Source organism: Artibeus jamaicensis, unplaced genomic scaffold (genome assembly GCF_021234435.1).
Source record: "Artibeus jamaicensis isolate MK-2021 breed Jamaican fruit bat unplaced genomic scaffold, CSHL_Jam_final contig_659, whole genome shotgun sequence".
Taxonomy (NCBI): Eukaryota; Metazoa; Chordata; class Mammalia; order Chiroptera; family Phyllostomidae; genus Artibeus; species Artibeus jamaicensis.
Genome location: NW_026521916.1, coordinates 218,195 through 239,572, shown reverse-complemented (window position 1 = coordinate 239,572; position 21,378 = coordinate 218,195). Strand labels below are relative to the sequence as shown.

Sequence of the window (21,378 nt, the reverse complement as noted above, 5' to 3'; positions counted from 1 at the left end):
AGAAGAAAGTTTTGTCTTATATTCAGAAGGTTTTTTTTTAATTTTGTGAAATGATTATTTAATTACTGGTATCTTTGTACAAATAGGTGGTGGTGAATCTTGTCTTAAAATTCCTACTTGTTTAACCATGGACAAGTCCTTTAATCTCTCTGTGTGAACTTCAGTTTTTGCCATTCTGAAAATTAACAGCCTACCTCACACAAGGAGGTTGTTAGGATCATGTGAGAGATGTGCGAAAGCCCAGTATAAAGTGATAAATGTTTGGTAGTGATATTGCAATGTTTTTTCTAATACACTGTATTTGTTGATTAGTATGCTTATTTGTTGGGTGTCCATGAACAGAGATGCATGGTCATGTGTGGAGATAACATGTTTGCTCATCCATGTGCTTGGTAAGTATATATTTCATCTTTCAGTGTTGATACATTTTTTCCCTTACTTCATTGTGTTTAGAGAGAGAGGAAGGTAGAGAGAGAAACAATGTGAGAAAGGAGCACTGATTGGTTGCCTTCTTGACAATCATATGCTCCCTGACTGGGAATCGAACCCTGCATCTTTTTGGTTACAAGATGATGCTTCAACCAACTGAGTCACACTGGCCAGGGTATACTGTTCATAGTTTAATAAGCTCTCCTGATTTTGCCCAAATCAAATCTCCACATAATCGTAATATTAAGTAAAGTGAGTTTTGTAAACTCATAACTACTATGGTTCTTTAGTGATAAATGGCTGTATATAATGAGAGCAGCTACGTTGAAGAGAGATTTTTTACTTTCTGTGAATTTGTTTAATAATCATGTTATTTTATTATTTTAAAAATAAATCATGTTTAAAACTCTGATCTTTTAAGGAGAAATTCCTTATTTTGACCTTCAAGACCTATCATTAGCAAACTTCAACGTAACGTAAATCCTAACTTCAGCCAGGCTTGTTTATCTGCTTAAATATTCTTTCATCCTGGGACCCATCTAATGTCTACCTTGAAGACCCAGCTCACGTCAGCTGTGGTGTTGTGAAAAGGGTGATGAGATCGAGGCTTTTTTTTTCTGCCTTTGTTACTCATTCACTCCCTGCTGGATTTGTGAGAGTACTTTCAGGATTGGGACCTTAGGTTTTATGTATCATATATTTAGGCCTTTTCTGTGAAGCCTCACTTGACATTCCAGCCAGTATTTACTTGCATTTCTGTAGTATTTATTGTCTGTACTATTCCTTTCCATACACACTTGTCCTACAGCTGAAATGCTTGTCTCTGTGCTTCCTTTCCTAAGCTAGGTGTGAGCTCCATGAGTTCAGCATGTTCTCCTGCTGGGTGCTTCCCAGCACCTGGCTTAGTGCTGCTGCACACGGAGACTCTTAGTTGCACTGTTTTGAAACAAGAAAATCATATTGTTTATGATGCATTTCAGAAACTCCTGTATTATAGGTAGCAACAATTGCAGAGACAGATGAGTCTGCAGAATCAGAAGGTGTAATTGATTCTCATAAACGTAGAGAAATCTTCTCACGGAGACCCTCCTATCGGTAAGTGAAGTTTCCACTGTAATGATGCATTTTTTTTTGTTGTTCAAAAAGGGAGAGTCATACATCAAACCATGTCTTCCACTATAGCTTTTCTGTTTTAAAACTGATTTGTATATTTTAATTATTTGTATTGTTAAATTCTCTTTTAGAAAAATACTGAATGAACTTTCCTCTGATGTGCCTGGTGTTCCCAAGATTGAAGAAAAATCAGAGGAAGAAGGAACGCCACCTCACATCACTACCATGGCAGTACCGGCTAGCATATACCAGACTAGCACGGGACAATACAGTATGTATGCTGCATTTCGATACCATAGAGTGCCAGCTTAAACCTTCTCTAGTTACATGGAAGCAACTCGGTTTTTCCATTAAACTGTTTCATTTTAAATCATAATACCTAATCTGTATATCAGAGTGAAAATTATGTGTTAAAGAAGTAAAAAATTTGAATTGATAGTTGTCATATACTTTTGAAAGATAAAGTTTTTTTTAACTGAATATAGAAGAAAATTTTGAGTTTAAAATAAAGGGAGTTTTGTTCCATATTTATATGTTTGTATTCCTGTTTAGTAAAAGTTTAAAAAGTACTGCTTTTTGTTGCCTTTATGATGCATGCAAACATAATAAGATATAAATGTCTGTATTTCATTTTTGTTGGCATTTACTACATTTTCTACTTACTAATTTTAAAGAGGTATATATGTTTCCTAAATTATGTTTCAAATGTAATTCTGTTTTTGCTAGTCTTTACTGTATTGATTTGTGCTGCAGTTTTTCCTCAATGAGAATGGAAAAATAATTAATTTTTTAATCTGCAGCAATTAGCCCTGGCTGGTGTAGCTCAGTGGATTGAGCATAGGATGTGAACCAAAGGGTCGTTGGTTTGATTTCCAGTCAGGGCATATGCCTAGGTTGTGGGCCAGGTCCCCTTTGGGGGCAATGTGAGAGGCAAACACACATTGATGTTTCTCTCCCTCTCTTTCTCCTTCCCTTCCCCTCTCCCTAAAAAATAAAATTAAATAAAAAGAAATAAAATAGTAAAAAAATAAAAAATAAACTACAGCAATTAGACCACTTTATTTGAAAGTTTAAATACCAAAAGCTCTAAATAAACAAATAAATTCACATTTAGTCTTGTGCATGTTAATGGGCTGTTTATTCAGTGCTTTTTGCTTTAAATACTAGTTCTTTTTCCCCCCAAATCAAGACCATTTGATACATAAAAATACTTTAGTAAAAAAGAAGATTTACCATATGATCTCACCTTTAACAAAACAAACAAGCAAGCAAAATAGAAACAAAGACACTGAAATAGAGAACAGGGGAACAGTGACCAGAGGGGAGAGGGGAAGGAATTTCAGGGGGAAAAGAGGAAGGATTTACAGGAAATAGTATAAAGAACACATGGACAACAACTAAGGGGGGTGGAAATGGGAGGGAGGTGGGGAGCACTGGGGGGGTGGGCTGGGATGGGAGTAAAAGAAAACTGTACTTGAACAATAATTAAATTTAAAAAATATTATTAAAATAATAAAACTTTGAGAACTGTTTGTCAATGGGGAAAAAAGGGGATTTAATAAGAAAAAAGTATGGGGGAGGGGGCAAGACAAGACAGCAAAAGGATTGAAAAAGAGTAAAAAAAAAAAAAAAAGGGTGCTCAGGTAGTAGAATATGTATGACAGTAAGTACTGTGTTGGTCCAGGTAGTAGAATATGTGTGATAATAAGTGCTGTGTTAGTCCCAAAACAGTGTTAATATTTTGGGTATGGTTTCTGTTTTCCTTTAAAAAGTAGTAGTACAGAAAAGTTTCAAGTCTTAATTTAAGACATGGCTGTTAAAGCAAGCTATAGTCTCCTTTAATCTGTGGGAAAACCTAAAGAGTCATTACTTATTTAGGGTTTTTCTTAACAGTGGTAGTGGATTTGCAGCATTAAACACTCTCCTTTAGTAATTTTGGTTCCTTGGGTAGCTCCTATCACAGTACCTGGAAGAACCAGGGTATAATTTGTCCACAGCCTCTATAAGACGGTGAGTGAACATATCTGAAAGTCCATGTTAGGAAAGGAAAACTCCCCACTGTCTGTAAGAGTTGGACCCTGAGGTTATCACTGTTTTTTTTCTTTTGCTACACCACTGATTTGTATGCCTTTGTGTCTGGCTCACTGGGAACACACGGTGGAAGTTGTAGAACTGAAAATCAGAGTTTGCCAGCTGTGAGTTTGGCAGAGCAGCGCACTGGTCACAGGAGTGCTGAGATCCTCCTGCCCTTGGCCCCAGAGTGTCTGTGCAGGGCTTATGTGGACCTGCTGGAACCTCCTGGCTGGTCAGCTGTACACATATTATCATATACTGTTCATGCTGTGATGGAAAAGGTTGGGAATTACTGATGGAACAAATAATGCTCAGACACCTTAAAGTTTGGGGAACTAACTATCCAAGATGCTGTCATCTTGAAAATCACCTGGCATATCCTAATGCTACCTAGAAATTGGTAAAAGCACTGATCTTTTCTGTACAAGGTGATATGGATGGGGATGCTGTGGGTTAATATGCTTAGATTATTAGCTGAATATTTGAAATCATGAAAACATTGGTTTGAGAGAATGTTGAAGCTATAGATGATGTGGAGGATGTGGAGAAGGCATGATGGTCCTATCATTTGCCAACTGCATCAGAGAGAGCTTTGTTTCCCATCTCAGGTGTTTGGTGTTTGAAGTGGGCATAATACTAGATTGGCAAACTCTGGGGTTAATGTGAAGACACAAGAAGATAACAGGTAGAAGTGGGGAAAAGAAATACACTACTTTGACATGTCACAGAAAAATGTTGGCTAGCTGTGGTCATGTGTCCAGTCATATTTCTGAAGTGTTTATTTCCATGCTCTTCAGGTGTCTTGGAGAAGAGAGCTCAGCGTAAGTCATCACTGTGTCCAGGGGGTGAGGGGCAGGCTGGAGTACAGTCAGGAGCTCTGCTTGAGAAGTAGAAAATCCAATGTTAAGAAGTTAGGCGTTTCTCTGTTTGCCACATTGGAAGTCCTGGATTGTCTCCTACGTAGGTTTCTTCATTTGGACCCCCATGGTATTGACCCTGGCAATTATTTTTTTAAAAAGTTGTGTTATTCTATATATGTTGTCCCCACATAAAAATGGGTATTTATTGGTTCACAAAAAGTGATAGTGTCTTTGTAAAAAAATGCACTTTGTAAACATTTAGTTGGTACTAACAATTATCAACAACTATCAATAGTTGTTGATAGTGGCACATTTTATTTGATAATTCTTTCATTGAAGAGTATTAACATTTCAATTTTTTAGAAGACATTTACTTTAACTGCAAGGTAAACATATATTTACAGAGACACAAGATTTATTTTCTTTAGTTTTACCTCTTACTAGGCATAACTTAAGAGAGATTAAATGCTTTAATATTCCTAAATATTTAGAAATGGAAACAGTCTGGTACCCTTTGGTTTTTAGACTAGAGTAGTTTAATTTACTAGAATTTCTGGAGATTTTTTAATGTATTTTCATGTATCTATTTTTGAAACCCTTTCTTAATCTTTTATTATAAAAATTAATTCTTCAGTTTTTTTCATGGATGACTTTCCTCCAAACTTTTCTTCTTTTTTTGAAAGACTATTATTTTAGATTGATTATTTTTTTTAAATATTTTCTTTATTTATTTTTCGAGAGAGGGGAAGGGAAGGAGAAAGAGTGGGAGAGAAACATCAATGTGTGGTTGCCTCTCATGTGTCCCCTGCCGGGAACTGGCCTGCAACCCAGGCATGTGCCCTGACTGGGAATCGAACCGTGATAGTCTGGTTCGCAGGCCTGCGCTCAATCCACTGAGCTACGCCAGCCAGGGCTAGATTGATTATTTATCATTACAAATTTTTTTCTTTCATTGGTTCTAGAGAGGGGGGACAGAAAGGAGATGAGAGGGAGAAAAACATTGATGTGAGAGAGAAACATTGATTGGTAGCCTCTTGCACACACCCCAACTGGGGACTGAACCCTCAACCTTTTGGTTTGCAGGACAATGCCCAACCAACTGAGACACACTGGCCAGGGTTAGAGTATTTGTTTTTAATTTTGTATAATAAGATAAAGTTAAAAAGAAAAAGAAGTAAATAACTTTGTATGTGAAAGTTGATGAAATAAAAGTAAGTGTGCAGATTTCCCCATATACAACTCTTACAGTTTGGGTAGTTGAAAGTTAGATCTGACAGAAGTTGGCCTTATTACTGCAACTTGTTTTTTTTTTTAATCACAAAAACTAAGAAGTACAAGTTAGAATAAGCTAACTTTTTAATCTGGGGGTAGGAAGATAAAGTAGTCAGAGATTCATTACTGCAAAACCAAGAAAATGAACTACACTTCAAAATCCTTACTGAGAGTACAGATCTTGGCTATAGGTTTGCTGTCTGTATGCCAGCTAAATCATTCCAGTCAAAGAAAATCTATTCTGTTTCAGGAGAATATTTTTAAAGACAGCGGCTTTTAATTAGCAAAGAATTTACTTTCTGTGTGAGACATGAATTAAATGAGAATGAATTCATAAGTGGATAGCAAAAGCAACTAAGATTTAAATGTTTGAATTTAATCATTGTTTCCTCAAGACAGTTGTTTTTTATCCCTTTTTTCTCTTAATACAGTTTTTTAATTTAAATTTTTATTAATATTATTTTTAAATCTTCATCCAAGGATATGTTTATTGATTTTAGAGGGAAAGGTAAGGCAAGAAAAAGAAACATTGATCAGTTGCCTCCTGTATACACTCTCACGAGGATTGAACCTACAACCTAGGCATGTACTCTGACTGGAAACCAAACCTGAAACCTTTTGGTATGTGGGATGATGCTCCAACCCACTGAGACACACCAGTTAGGGCAAGCAGATGAAATCTTAAATGAATTCTCTTTCCTTATTTGCTAATGAACTATCCCCCTCCACCCCCATTTTTATCACCTTTACAAGACTTTAAAATACTTTTGAGTTTTCATCCTTTAAATAATATTTTCTGTTAATGATATGAATAGTTTTTAGGAGAGAAGTGCTCAATGGCAATGAGTACTGGAGATAGAAGATATTTTTAAACATGGTTTCTTATACCGAGAATTTGAAAAGAATTTTTTGCCTAGACTAGTTGATAGGTTAGCATCCTGATTACAGTGAGAGATGGTAAGTTGGAGATGAGAAAACCATACTTGGGTTAATACTGATTTGAAACTAATTACCATGACTGTATAATAATATATCGAATATATAAAAACATTTGTGTAACCACTAAAACTAACTTAGTAGAAAAATACTTAGTAAATTAATGAGTTACACTTTACCTAGACAAATACGTTCTTGATGAAATGTCAGTGTATCCAACATTCAACTAGTGTGTATTGAGTAAGCTACTTAATTATTGGTATATATCACCTGAGACTCTGGAGGTGGGTGGTCAGATAGGTACCTCCCAGAACATCTAGAACAACAGAACTTAACCTCTACCCACCACTACCATGGGTGGATAACATACTAGCAGGCTTGAGTCAATTAAAAATGGGCATTGGAGGAGAATTTAGTTGATTATATAATCTAGCTGTCCATTTTTACTTTAGTTTAGCTATTTTATGAAACTAATGTTATTAAGGATTACTTAAAAGAGGAAAATAAGTATGCATATAGTCTAAAATAGAAAAACAAAATATGTTACTAAATTCATTCCGTTGATTTTTGTCTTGGTTTTTCCTACTATTTAATCTATCTTAATGTGTGTTTACTGAAAACACATACTATTAAATATTTTGTAACCTAAATGTGTTTTCAAATCTTTTGGATAAACATATTGCACACAAAGCCTACTTCCAGTCTCCTGAAGCATTAGGAAATCTTGTCTATTGTCAAATGAGAGGTGACATTTGAAATGGAAAGGTTCTCTAGCATTTGATAATGCCAAAATCAAGAGTACCTTTGTTATAAAAAATAAAATAAAAGCTAGACTTAAGTATGAGACATTAGTAGAAATGGTTTCCCCCTAGAGCCACTTGGTTTGTATATTTAGCTTTTGTTCATTATATCTCATTACATAATGACTTAACCAGAAAATTAAATGATGAGAGTAACATATTCTTGCTACATCAGCTTTTCAGACTGTGCAAGCAGTAAGTTTTGGATGGAATTATGGGGAAACATTGAAGAAAAGAAAAAAAGTGTAAAAAGGACAAAGCAAGGACCTCCGTTACCTGCCTATTTCATGGTTCATATCTATGGAAGCAACTCCTCTCACCTCAGATTTTTTTACTAGTCCAAAAGCTTACTAATTGGTATTTAAAATTAAGTTCTATTATCAGAATTTGAAACCATTCTTTTAAAAAAAATTAACTAATTAATTAATTATTTAAATTATTTTCAACTACAGTATTATTTCTTTTACTCCCTTCCCAGCCCACCCCACTGTGCCCCCCACCTCCCTCCCCTTTCCACCCCCCCTTAGTAGTTGTCCATGTGTCCTTCATGCTAGTTCCTGTAAATCCTTTTTTCCCCCTGAAATTCCCTCCCCTCTCCCCTCTGGTCGCTGTCCCCTGTTCTCAATTTCAGTGTTGTTGTTTTCATTTTGCTTGCTTGTTTGTTTTGTTATTTAGCTTCCTGTTAATGGTGAGATCATATGGTATTTGTCTTTCACCGCCTGGCTTATTTCACTCAGCATAATGCTTTCCAGTTCCATCCAAGCTGTTGCAAAGGGTATGAGCTCCTTCTTTCTTTCTGCTGTATAGAATTCCATTGTGTATATGTACCATAATTTTTTGATCCATTCATTTACTGGTGGGCACCTAGGTTGCTTCCATCTCTTGGCTATTGTAAATTGTGCTGCTATGAACATTGGGGTGCATAGGTTCTTTTGGATTGGTATTTTTAGGATTCTTAAGATATAGTCCCAGCAATGGAATTGCTGGGTCATAAGGCAGGTCCATTTTTAGTTTTTTTAGAAAATTCCATACTGTTTTCCATTATGGTTGTACCAGTCTGCATTCCCACCAACAGTGAACTAGGAACCCCTTTTCCCCACAACCTCTCCAACATTTGTTGTTGCTTTGTTTATGATAGCCATTCTGACTGGTGTAAGGTGGTATCTCATTGTGGTTTTAATTTGCATCTCTCTGATGGCTAGCGATACTGAGCATCTCTTCATGTGTCTCTGGATCCTCTATATGTCCTCCTTGGAGAAGTGTCTGTTCAAGTCCTTTGCCCATTTTTAATTGGGTTATTTGTCTTCTTAGAGTGGAGTTGTGTAAGTTCTTTGTATATTTTGGAGATTAAACCCTTGTCTGAGGTATCATTGGCAATTATATTTTCCCATACAGTTGGTTGTCTTTTTATTTTAATACTATTTTCTTTAGCCATGCAGAAGCTTTTTATTTTGATGAGATCCCATTTGTTTATTCTTTCCTTTATGTCCCTTACTCTAGGTGACATATCAGTAAAAAAGTTTCTGCGTGAAATATCTGAGATTTTCTTGCCAATGTTTTCCACTAGGATTTTAATGGTTTCATGGATTATATTTAAGTCTTTTATCCACCTTGAATTTATTTTGGTGTATGGTGTAAGTTGGTGCTCAAGTTTCATTTTTTTGTACGTAACCGTCCAGTTCTCCCAACACCATTTGTTGAACAGGCTATTTTAACTTTTCTAGATTCCCAAGTGACTTATGGTCTGTTTTGAGGAAATGACAGGCATTCATTTGTCATACTGAGTGCCTGCTATATGTGAGTGTGAAGAATAATAGGAATGGGCCATTTTAAAATGCAGCCCGAGCAGCCATGCCAGAGGAAGCTGTCTTGCTCGTGCTGTTTCTTGAAACTGGAACTGTGGGCCAAACCACAACTGTCTTATAAACAGTTGCTGGGAAGGTCGGCAGCGCTGTCTGATCACAAGGACTGATGATTATTCATTTTCTGCCTGAAGATAGAGCCAGTGTAGCCAGTAGTAGCTCAGCTTGTCAGCACCAATAGGAATTTTTCTTTTTTTTATAATCCCCCCTTTTCTTTTTCTCATAAAATCTTTTTGCTTTCACCCTGTTATCAGGATCCCAAGTTTCTACTTAAAACTGCACTCCCAAAATTGTGATTCCTTGATCCCAAATATAAACTTGTCTCATTTTGGCTTTTAAAATTTAGGGTAACACTAGGCTTTGTGCTTGTTAAACATTGTGGTTATACTACCTGTGCTTGTTCTTTCTACAGCACTATTACTATGACATCAAACTAATTATCGATTGAAAAGACACATTCAAATGTGTGGTAACATGTAAAATTTATTATGTCCAGCCATGAAGATTTAAGGAAGCACTATTTTTTCTTTATCATATGTCTCTTTTTAAGAAGGTAGACATAGTTAGATCTCTCCCAAGCCCTTTTATTGCAAGGGATGAATCTTGAGACCCCTGAAAATCTTTGGGGAGTCATGGTAAAATATTGTTTTTAAAATGCGTACAGAATATAAGGCTCTGCATGAGCCAGCAACTCAGCACTATTGACATTTTGTAACCAATTCTTCAGGTTCTGTCAATCCTATTCTAATAGCCGACTATCAATAAACTAAAACACAGAGAATGTATCTACATTGAGCTCTTAAAGGCTTAACCCATCTTTTTATGTTAGGCTTATCCCATCAAGTCTTCATGTAAGTGGTCCTATGCTTAGATACTGTTAAAATGTCTAGGGAATCACTTGGAAATGTTCAGAGTGTATTTTAGATGCTACTGTAGCATTCATATAAGCATTTATGTTGGTTTATCAGTGTTGTGTTATTTTGATGATGTATTATTTTTATCTTCATTGTTAAATCTAGTTAGCTAGTTTATATGTGATTTTTTTAAAAAAGGATAGCCCTTGTTCCACTTCATCTCTAGTATTTAAACTAAAATATGGAGTCATAATCTTTATATGAAAGTACACCAAACTCTCAGATATTTAGATTTATTTGTCTTGTCAAGTGAAAATTTAAAACATTTCACTTGATCAATTCTTCTTTTCAAACTCTGAGTTAATGTGTTAATTTTTAAACATGACTGGCAAATCTCCCTTTTTAGAAGAAATCCTGCTCATATTTGTTGCCATTAGCTGAGATAGTTATTTTAAGACGCTTGGTAGAGGCAGATATTTTAGCACAAATGGTTTCAATAGTTACCTTGTAAGGTCCTTTCCAACTAAACATTTTATATTTCAGGATTATCCTGACATAGTAAAAATGGTAAAGGCTATAGTTTTATAGTCTTGAGTTTTAAAAACCAAAATATATATTGCATGAAAAGCTATTTTCTTTTGATGATAAATTAGAAAAGTAGTTAGCTGATTGATGAAACAAATTCATTGTATTCATGATGCTCAGTGGAATTTCACTGACCATTTCTTAAATTTAGGAAGAATTCTCTTTATCTAAAAATATCTGAAAGAATAGAGAAAATCAAGAAGCTGGACTCACTCCTTGTTATATCTCCATTCTTCCTCTTAAATAATTTAGTTGGATGGATGCCAGGAAGGAGGGATGCTCCATGGGCTCTATGTATTTCAAGTAATTCTGAACATAAGATATTTTCAAGTGTTTATGAGCCTTTCAGAGTATTGTCCTGCGAAAGAGGATCTCCTTATCAACTCAGTGCACAGAAATAAGGGTAAATTGAGAATGAGAAGCATTGGTAATACATAGACCCAGAGTGTGTCGTTCCAATGTGGGATTATTAAAAATGAAGCTTGGAATTCTCTAATATTTCTTTTCTTTTTTTGTTAAGTTGCTATAGCTCAAGGTGGAACAATCCAGATTTCTAAACCAGGATCTGATGTTCAGGGACTGCAGGCATTAACAGTGACAAATTCAGGAGCTCCTCCATCAGGTGCTACAATTGTGCAGTACGCAGCACAGGCAGCTGACGGCACACAGCAGTTCTTTGTCCCAGGCAGCCAGGTGGTTGTCCAAGGTATAGTTTATTAACCTGATGCATTTACAGTACCTGTGGGTTACTATAGAACACCACTCAGGGGTGGTTTTATGGTGTTCTGAAATATACAGGAGGTAGATGGGGGGCCCTTAAAGGCTTGAAGAAGAAATAGTTTAGTATATTAAACAAGTAAATACATTACTTGATTTTTATTTTTTAGCAGGTTTTATTGGCTGTAAAGAAAAGTTAAATTCAGAGTAGCATGATGAAAAAAGGCAGCTGAAAACATAAGTGAATTGTTTAATTATGTAAATAATCTTTTATTTGAGAGGATTATAAATGTTGTATCTAAATTATGTTTATCAACTAGTTTATGAAGGTTGAAGTAGCCAGTCTGTGATACACTGACATTGGATTTTTCCCCATCTGCTACGCTCAAGTCCTATATAGACATTTTATTTCAAAAATGTTGATTTTTTTCTTTAGACCATTCATAGTATTTTTGAAATCTGGGGTGCCCATTCTACCTCTTACGGAAGCTGATAGTAGTAAAATAAAGGAGTTGGAATGTAGCCCTGAGCTCTTAGGGGAACCTAAGCTTTTAGTTAAATTTGATTTGTGCATTATTTAAATTTTATTCAGTTGTGCTTATAATAACTATAATATGTTTATTAGAACTTTCAAAATTCTGCTTTTTTAACTTTATTATTCTTGGACCATGTGCTGAGGACTTATGATATAGCACTAATTTTAAGGGGAGTAATATTAGTTCCTTTTGTTTGAAAGTCTTCCAAGTACAGAAAAATGCATATATAATTGATAAATCTCTTGTTAATTAGCTTTCTTCATAGGCACTTTGGATGTGAATGTGGACTGTAATAAAGGCATATGAAGAACTGTAGTGGTAGTATTTATTGAGTATGAAAAAATTTCATAGTACTTACCCAAAACTCTGTTTTCTTTTAAATGTATATTAAAGCCACCTATTAGAGATGATTTATGGTGTGTTTATGGTGGAATTACATCTTGATAAACCTATCATAAATTGAAAATGTAGTAAGTTGAAATGAGTTTAAGACACCTAATCTACCAAACACCACAGCTTAGCTGAACCTGCCTTACACATGCTTGGTTGGGCCCAGTGGTGCCACACAGTGAACACTATGGAGCTTGGGCTGTTGACTCTTGTGATCACCTGGCTGACTGGGAGTTGCAGCTCACTGCACCTGCCCAGCATCAGGAGACAGGATCAGACCTCATATCACTAGCCCTAGAAAAGATCAAAATTCAAAATTCCAACTGTAGCTTCTACCGAATGTGTATCACCTTTTAACCATTGTAAAGTCAAGAATCATAAGGCAAACCATCTTAAGTTGGGGACTGTATGAAACCTCTATAGCTAAATGAAAAATCATAAAGAATCATCATTTCTAATCTATTAAATGTAGAAAGTCCACCACAAACTTCGTACCTGAACAATGAGAAGTTTTAAATTGATACCCTAACAGTGAGTTCTGCATAGATAATACACAAGAATTGTGCTTTTGAGGTTTACTTAAGAACTATTTTCTTCAGTCACAAAGACATTTTCTACAAAAATTATGTTAGCTTCACAGTTTTACCTTTTACAGTTAGGTCCTTAATTCACCTGAGGTTCACCTCCATGCATAGTATTAGGCAGGAGTATGGTGCCAGTTTATAAGTCAGTCTTAATTACACAGTAGGTTCTCATGTACTTGGATCTCTCTCAGAACTATGTTATCTCACAGAACAAGTTCATCTTTTTTTGTCTTTTTTTTTGCAGTGTTGATTTAGCTTTTGTTAACCATTACTCTTTCATGTGCATTTGGAATAAATTTGAGTTTCTAAATAATAATATAAAATCAGTGATTGGATTACATTTGATTTACAGATTAATTTAGAAAGAACTAAAGTCTTCTTCATTGTGATATAATTGACATGTCATGTTAGTTTCAGGGGTACAATATAACAATTTGACAATTTGTATAAGTCACAATAAATGATCACCAAAATATGTCTAGTTAACATCTATCCCAACAAATAATTACAAATTTGTTTTCTTGTGGTGAGAACTTTTAAGATCTATATTTTAGCAATTTTGAAATATACACATAGTATTAACTATAGTCAACCAATTTATACATCACATCCCTCAGGTTGTGTTGCTCTCTTGAAGGATACCTTTCTATTATATTTTCTAGTTGTTGTTGGTGTGGAGAAATATGACTGATTTTTTAAAAAGTATCTTTTGACTATTAACTCTTGAAACTCTAATTACTTCCAATAAAATGCTGGTTCTTTGTGACTCTATTCTGATACTATGTGAATATTTTTAAATATATTTTATTGATTATGCCATTACAGTTGTTCTATTTTACCCCCTTCATTCCCCTCCACCCTGCACGCCTCTCCCCCACCATTCCCCCCTTTTAGTTTATGACCACGTGTCTCAAGTTCTTTTTTTTTATTGATTATGCTGTTACAGTTGTTCTATTCCCCCCTTTACTCCCCTCCACCCTACCCCCCATCCCCACCATTACCCCCCCTTTAGTTTATGACCATGTGTCTCAATTCCTTTAGATTCTATACTTCCCATGCTATTCTTGCCCCCCCCCCATCTATTTTCTATCTACTGTCTATGCTACTTATTTTCTGTACCTTCTCCCCCCTTCTCCTCCTCCCACTCCCCTGTTGCTAACCCTCCTTGAGATCTTCATTTCTAGGTTTCCACTCCTGATCTAGCTGTCCTTTTAGTTTGCTTTTGTTTTAGGTGTGGTTGTTAATAACTGTGAGTTTGTTGTCCTTTCACTGTTCATGTTTCTTTAACTTCTTTTTCTTAGATAAGTCCCTTTAACATTTCATATAATAAGGGCTTGGTGATGATGAACTCCTTGAATTTGATCTTATCTGAGAAGCACCTTATCTGTCCTTCCATTCTAAATGAAAGTTTTGCTGGATAGAGCAATCTTGGTTGTAGGTCTTTGGATTTCATGACTTGGAATACCTCTTTCCAGCCCCTTCTTGCCTGGAAGGTCTCTTTTGAGAAATCTGCTGACAGTCTGATGGGGACTCCTTTGTAGGTGACTGTCCCCTTAGCTCTTGCTGCTTCTAGGATTCTCTCCTTCATTTTAATCTTGGCTAATGTAATGATGATGTGCCTTGGTGTGTTCCTCCTTGGGTCCAACTTCTTTGGTACTCTCTGAGCTTCTTGGATTTCCTGGAAGTCTATTTCCTTTTCTAGATTGGGGAAATTCTCCTTTATTATTTGTTCAAATAAGTTTTCCACTGGTGGCTGTGCCTTTCCCCCTTCTGGTACCCCTCTAATTCAGATGTTGGAGCATTTAAAGATGTCCTGAAGGTTCCTAAGCTCCTCATTTTTCTGAATTCTTGTTTCTTCATCCTTTTATGTTTGGTCATTTTTTTCTTCCTTCTGGTCCACTCCCTTGATTTGAGTCCCAGTGTCCTTTCCATCACTATTGGTTTCCTGTGCATTTTCATTCATTTCAATTAGTTTAGCCTTCATATGTTCCTCTAATTGGTGACTAAAACCAACCAGTTCTGTGAGCATCCTGATCACCAGTGTTTTGAACTGTGCCTCTGATAGGTTGGCTATTTCTTAGTCACTTAGAGTTATTTGCTCTGAGGCTTTGAGTTCTTCTTGAGCTATGTTGTGGTCTGTTTTCGCCTATTACATATGAGGAGTGGAGCCCTCAGTATTCACCAGGGCAGGGCAACTCAGTTGCTGGATTGTGATGCTGTATGTGGGAGCGGGGTCAAAGAGGGGCAATAGTGGTCCCCTCTGCTGCTTCCCACCACTGGGGCCTGTGTGGTCTGTCTCACTGCTTGCTGCTTTGCTGGTTTATCTGCGTGCGAATGTGACCACGGTGAGCCTGCCACCTTGAGTCCTCACTGGGTCCGCCCGTTGCTACCCCACACCTGGGATCCACCAACTGCCGCCTGCACCTGAGTCAGTCCAGGGGATCTTTCCTGCCCGACCCCGCTCCACTGCTGTCTCTGCCTCTCTTACCCCTCTGGCTGAACGGTTCGTTGTTGTCGGGCTTCCATATAGTTCAATTTTCTGTGTTTTGGCTGCATTTTTGTTACTAAAACTTCGTTGTCTTTAAACTTGGTTGTTCGAGGAGGTACAGTGTTTCCACCTACAGCTCCATCTTGGCGGAAGTCTGCACTATATGAATATTTATATCAAACACAAATAAGATGTTTTGTTTCTTCCCTTCAGATCTTTTATTCCTCTTGTTTTCTTTTTCTCCTCATCTTGCCTCTTCTCTTTTTCCTTTTCTTCTTCTTTTTAAAAATAACAATGGCCAGGAGTTCTAGTTTGATGATAAACAGAGCAGGTCAGTGGGCATTCTTCCCTTATTCTCTATTCCATTGAAAGGTCACAGCAATTTCTTTTTTAGATCTTGGTTTTTATCTTGATTGAATCCCTCAGCAGTATTTAGCACTGTTTACATGTGCTTCCTTCACTTCCCTGATATTGCATTCTTTCCATTTTTTTCTGTCTCTCCTGCCTCTCTTTCAGGCTCCTTCATTGGTCTAACCTTCCTCCACCCAGGTGTAAGTGTCAGTGGTGTTCTTCAGGATTGCATCCTGGGCCTTCCTCCATCTGACTTGGCTACTGTCCCTGGATGAACTCATGCCTGCCCATGGCTCCAGTTCACTGTGACTCTGCCCCTGATTCCAGTCAGCTATGGACATATTCCTCATACATCTTGACTTCTTAAATCCAAAACTCCCCACCCATTTCACAGCCCCAGTTCTCCTTTGTTTACTCTACTTTAGTAATGGATTCTCCCATCCTGTTGCTTCAGTTCAGAAACCTGGGTGTCATGTCTTAGTCTCTTGCCTTCTCCATTCATTCTTCTTTCTCCACCCCCACCATAATTTTGGTTCCAGCTGCTGTCCCCTCTCACCTGGATTCCTGTGGGAGACTTGGGCCTGCCAGGTGCCTGGCCTCAAGTTGGTAGCTCTAGAGCAGTATCCTCAGTTTCCTGATCATGCAGGGAACAGCATATCCCTTCTTGGCTCATTTTTAAGGAAATTATCCCCGAAAGTTCAGCTAGGCTCTCTTTCTTTATTCCTCCCAACGATTCTGGGAGCTAATAGTTCTTAAAAACAAAAGTCTGTGTCTTGAGCATTCCCTTTCTCTGTTATACTCTCAGTTCTACAGTTCACAGTGGTAATTCTAAAATTCACATCTCATTAGGTCAGCCTCCCACTCAAAACCCTTCAGTGGATGAATGCCTCTTACTTATTGGACAGAGACAGAATCCTTAACATGGCCCAGCCTTAGCTTGATCTGAGCCTTACTTCCTCTTTCTCACTTCTCCCTCTTATGCTGGATTTCTTTCATTTCCTGTCATATGTTGTGTCTACTCTCATCTAAGGGCTTCACACACCACAGTTTACCCTGAAACATTGTTCATGTTTCATCTTGGATAGCACTTCCCCCAGAAAGCCTTCCTTGACCTCCACAACTGGCTTAGGTTACCTCTTGCAGCTTCTACTGCACCTTCTCAGAGCATGTATCACTGAATTGTGACTCTTGGGGTCCTGCCTAGATGGCAACTTGTGCTAAGACAGGGATTCTTAGTCCCTAGGACTGTCCCTAGCATATGATAAGTGGGTTCAGTGACCATTTACTGAATGAAAGTAAAATACACTTCCTCTAGTGAAAATGTTACTAGTTCTGTGTGCTGTTTAACTGAGTTTTTTGGCACATGGAATTTATTAAAACTTTCTAATAGTAGTCAGCCAAGTAATCAACTTCCCTCTTTCTTTTCTTTCTTTACATTTCTTTTACACTAATATTTATTGGGCACCTAAGTGCCAACTTAAAATATGTTGAGAATAATTTGAACTTTCTAAAATGTGAATCAAACCAACTAGTAGTCTTAGATCCAAACTCTTAGGTGTGGATGCAATGACAAGATATTTGTACGGAGCCGCTGATGGGGTTGATGTCAAAGGTGCTCCCCAGATTTTCTTACACATTACCAGGATGTCTTCAGTTTATATGTTCTGGAGAATTAGTGGAAACACGGGTTCTCCCTGATGTTTCTCCTCCTAGGCATCCGAGTGTCCCTGATTTTATGAGAAGATGCTTCTTTGAACAAGGCAAAAATGTGGTGGGATGTTGTTTCATTGACTTAATATCAGCTTGAATTCTAACCATAAAAGGGGCTGGGCTTTGTACAAGCCTCTGATGAAAGTAAAAGGTTTCAGGGACATGTCACTTACTTTGGTGTCCTAAGATGCCAATAATTTTTCCCAGGCTATGGTCCATTATACTGCTGAACAGCTCCAGTTTTGTGTCCAACCTTGAACTGCAAAATTTACAGTGATCCAGCTCTTCCTGTGTCAAATTTTCATTAAGTAATCTAAATAAATTCAGACATACTTTCTTAAATGGACATATTTTTTAAATTTATGAATAGTAATTACAATTTATTTCTGAATTTTTTAAAAGTCACAAAATTCTTTTCAAGAGATTCTAATTTAGTAAAATGATGTGTTAAATTCAGCCATGTGTAATTGCTGCTTTTGTGGTCCAGAAAGGTCAAATATGAGCAAGTACATACGGTTAAATCTAATATTTATGGAAGAGTGCTATATTATACTGGTATGTTTGAATATTTAAAATTTCCATATATATATATGCCTCTTCAGTGAAATTAGCAAATTCTATATCACCTTAGGAACAGCTGGTGTAACACATAGAAATGTATTGTAAGTAAACAAAGGTGGCTAGGTAATTTTTACTTGGAGAATCTAGAAGTGTCTATGAAATACATTTCTGTTTACCATATTTTGCCATGTGTAACACATAGGAATTTTTTGCCCAAATTTTTTGCGGGAAAATAAGGATGCACATTTATACAGGGGTAGTACTAATTCTGTATCTATATAAGTGTTTTTAATTCTTTTCAAAATTTCTTCTACCTAGTATGTGTTCTTGTGTTTTGCAGTTATTCATGCCATAAGTTTTTTGTACTATAATATGTTCAAAAACAAATGCTAGAATTTCTTTATAATAAAAAAAACCAAGTATCTAAGTATAAATAAAAAATTAATTAAAAATTAAATTACAAAAATTTTTTCCTGAAACTCTGGGCCAATAATGGGTGCACATTATTTATGGCAAAATATAGTGCTCCCAGCATCTCTCTGGGCTGATCATCAGTTATTTTTTAAATCTCCAAGTATTATTTTTCTCTCCCAACTTAATGAAAAGTCTATAGGGCTTATGGCACCTTACTTAGAAGCCTTGGACAGAATAATAATAAAGAAATAGCCCCATAAGAAAAAAAGAGCCTTTCTCAAGAGATTTTTTGTGTAAAAATAAGAAACGAGCATTGATGGTTTATTGCAGGGCTTTTATAGTGCTTTGGTTTTGGTGAGCTTGTCTGTGACAAAGCAAATTTATGGCAGTGATAGGCTAGTGATGTCATTGTGAGGTCAGCACTGCCACTTATAACTGCACGTGCTTGCTAGTCAGAACACTCTGTGTTGGCCTGTGAAAGGAAGAGTGGGGAGGTCCCTATGCAGAAGCTTGTCATGGCTGTGACTGGAGATGAAACAGGTAAGAAGAGCTTCAGTGAAAGATTTAATTCTGTGAAATTGGTTTTGAAGTTTTGAAAACTTATTTAGGGACCTCTGAGTATATAAAAAATAACTATTTTTCTAATAGGTGAGGAGTTTTATATCTATTCAGCACACTTTAAGGCATCTTAGTGGAATTGGTTCTTTGCTCAGTGTTATATTGTTTACTTGATCAAGAGAGTTTCTCTCTGTCTCTCCCCTCCCAGCCCCCTACCCCCACCCCATCCCTGCTAAAATAAGCTGTTGCTTCGTAGGCAACTTGTTGCATAACCAGTGCAGCTGCAAGTGAAACATGTACTGTTCAAGTTGTAAAAAATTAAGCTTCCAATTTTATTGCTGTGTACAAATGTAGCTCCAAAGCAGACCCCAGTGTTGGGATGTTTGTGTGCCTACTCCTTTCTTTGCTCCAGTGTCTAAAATGGTCTGTTCCTCCCTAATGGTGTTCAAAGGGCTGATGTCATTGCATTTCCTGGAATCATGTGTCCTTGGGGAAGTGGAAAAGTTAAACTCCAAGTGGGCTGCACATAGACATTAGCCCCAAATCAGGCTGTGACTGGGCCAGTTCCCTTCTCCTCTGTCAAGTGCTGCTGACAGCCTGAGGTTGTTAACTAGCTTGCTGCTTGCCTGTCTCCATGGAAGCTCTTGGACTGGGTAGCTTGACTTGTGATCCTCACTTTAGCATTTCTCTGCAGGTAAGTATCTGCTGTAGAAAGCCAGCACTGCACCCCCACCCCCCACATGTGTGGACAGGTACCAGGAGCCCTGCACCACTCCCAGGTCTGCCTGTGCTTGGGCTCCATCCAGGTGGGGTCAGGCACCCTCACTCACCCCATGGCTCTACTGGATCTGCCGCTTACGGTGACCTCAGTTCATGGTTAGGGAAGCTCACGTCTGAAAATCTGCAGTTCTTTCCATGGTTTGGTTTCCTTAGTTATAGATAATGCTCCTGACTTAGTCACTAGTGTTTATTATGTTGTTGCAACTCTGTTTATTGAGTGGTGTCTTATTTCTAACCCAGTACTGATTTGCATTTGAGTTCACAAAGAATGAAAAGTTATAAACAGCTTGCTCACAATTTACATCTTCAGTTAGTGGATCTCAGCTCCTCCTCCTAAACAGGAACATTCCATTGTCTTGAGCAAGTAACACTTGTACAAAATTGTTTCTAAAACTATCTTGAGCTACTGTTTTTCTCAAAATTTCTGTGAGACTTCCGGCCAAGATGGAGGCATAGGTGGAAACATTGTGCCTCCTTGCACAACCAAGTTTAAAGACAACAAAGTTTTAGTAACAAAAATGCAGCCAAAACACAGAAAAATGAACTATATGGAAGTCTGACAACAACAATGAACCATTCAGCCAGACCGGTAAGAGAGGCAGAGTCAGTGGCGGGTGGAGCGGGGTCCAGCAGGAAAAAGTGGCCAGACCAACCCAGGTGCGCAGGCAGCAGTTGGCAGATCCCAGGTGTGGGGTGGCAACAGGTGGACCCAGTGGTGGCGCAAGGAGGCTGGCTGACCAAGGTCATACTTTCACACTCAGATAAACCAGGTGAAGGAGCAAGCTGTGAGACAGACAGACCACGCAGGCTAGGACCCCAGCAACAAGAATTAAAGCTTAAAAGCACCAATTGGAAAAACATTTAGGGTTGAGGTGCCAGGAGAAGGTCCCAGGCTCACAGAGAGTTTGTTGGACAGACCCACAGAGTCCTGGAGGGTGCACAGACCCACACACTGGGGAGTCAGCACCAGGGAGGCCCGGTTTGCTTGCAGGAAGCAGCAGAGGGGACCAAAATCCAAGAGAGAGTGGAACAAATGCCATTGCCCCTCTCTGACCCCACCCCCACATACAGCATCACAACACAGCTACGAGGGTTGCCCTGCCCTGGTGAACACCTAAGGCTTCACCCCTCATAGGTAACAGGCGCAAACAGACCAAAACATTATGGCTCAAGAAGAACAGCTCAAAGCCCCAGAGCCAATACTTCTAAGCAACAAAGAGATAGCCAACCTATCAGATGCACAGTTCAAAACACTGGTGATCAGGATGCTCACAGAACTGGTTGTTTTGGTCGCAAATTAGATGTAAAAATGAAGGCTGTACTAAGTGAAATGAAGAAAAATGCACAGGGAGCCAATAGTAATGGAAAGGAAACTGGGACTCAAATCAAGGGAGTGGACCAGAAGGAAGAAAAAAATGACCAAATAGAAAAGAATGAAGAAACAAGAATTCAAAAAAATGAGGAAAGGCTTAGAAACCTCAAGGACATCTTTAAACATTCCAACA

General features: G+C 37.6%; 1 protein-coding gene across 5 annotated transcripts in view; it reads left to right on the top strand.

The window, feature by feature from the left end:
* The window catches only part of CREM (cAMP responsive element modulator), a 50,138-nt gene that overhangs the window by 5,192 nt on the left and 23,568 nt on the right, over positions 1–21,378 (top strand). For 2 of the 5 annotated variants that reach the window (XM_037165783.2, XM_037165782.2), the window contains exons 2-4: positions 1,427–1,524; positions 1,674–1,813; positions 11,305–11,490. In XM_037165783.2, coding sequence (XP_037021678.2) covers positions 1,427–1,524; positions 1,674–1,813; positions 11,305–11,490 — 424 coding nt within the window. Of the gene's footprint in view, positions 1–1,426; positions 1,525–1,673; positions 1,814–11,304; positions 11,491–19,019; positions 19,076–21,378 lie in introns of those variants that run through there. The other 3 variants (XM_037165784.2, XM_037165786.2, XM_053670973.1) reach the window with 3 other exon arrangements.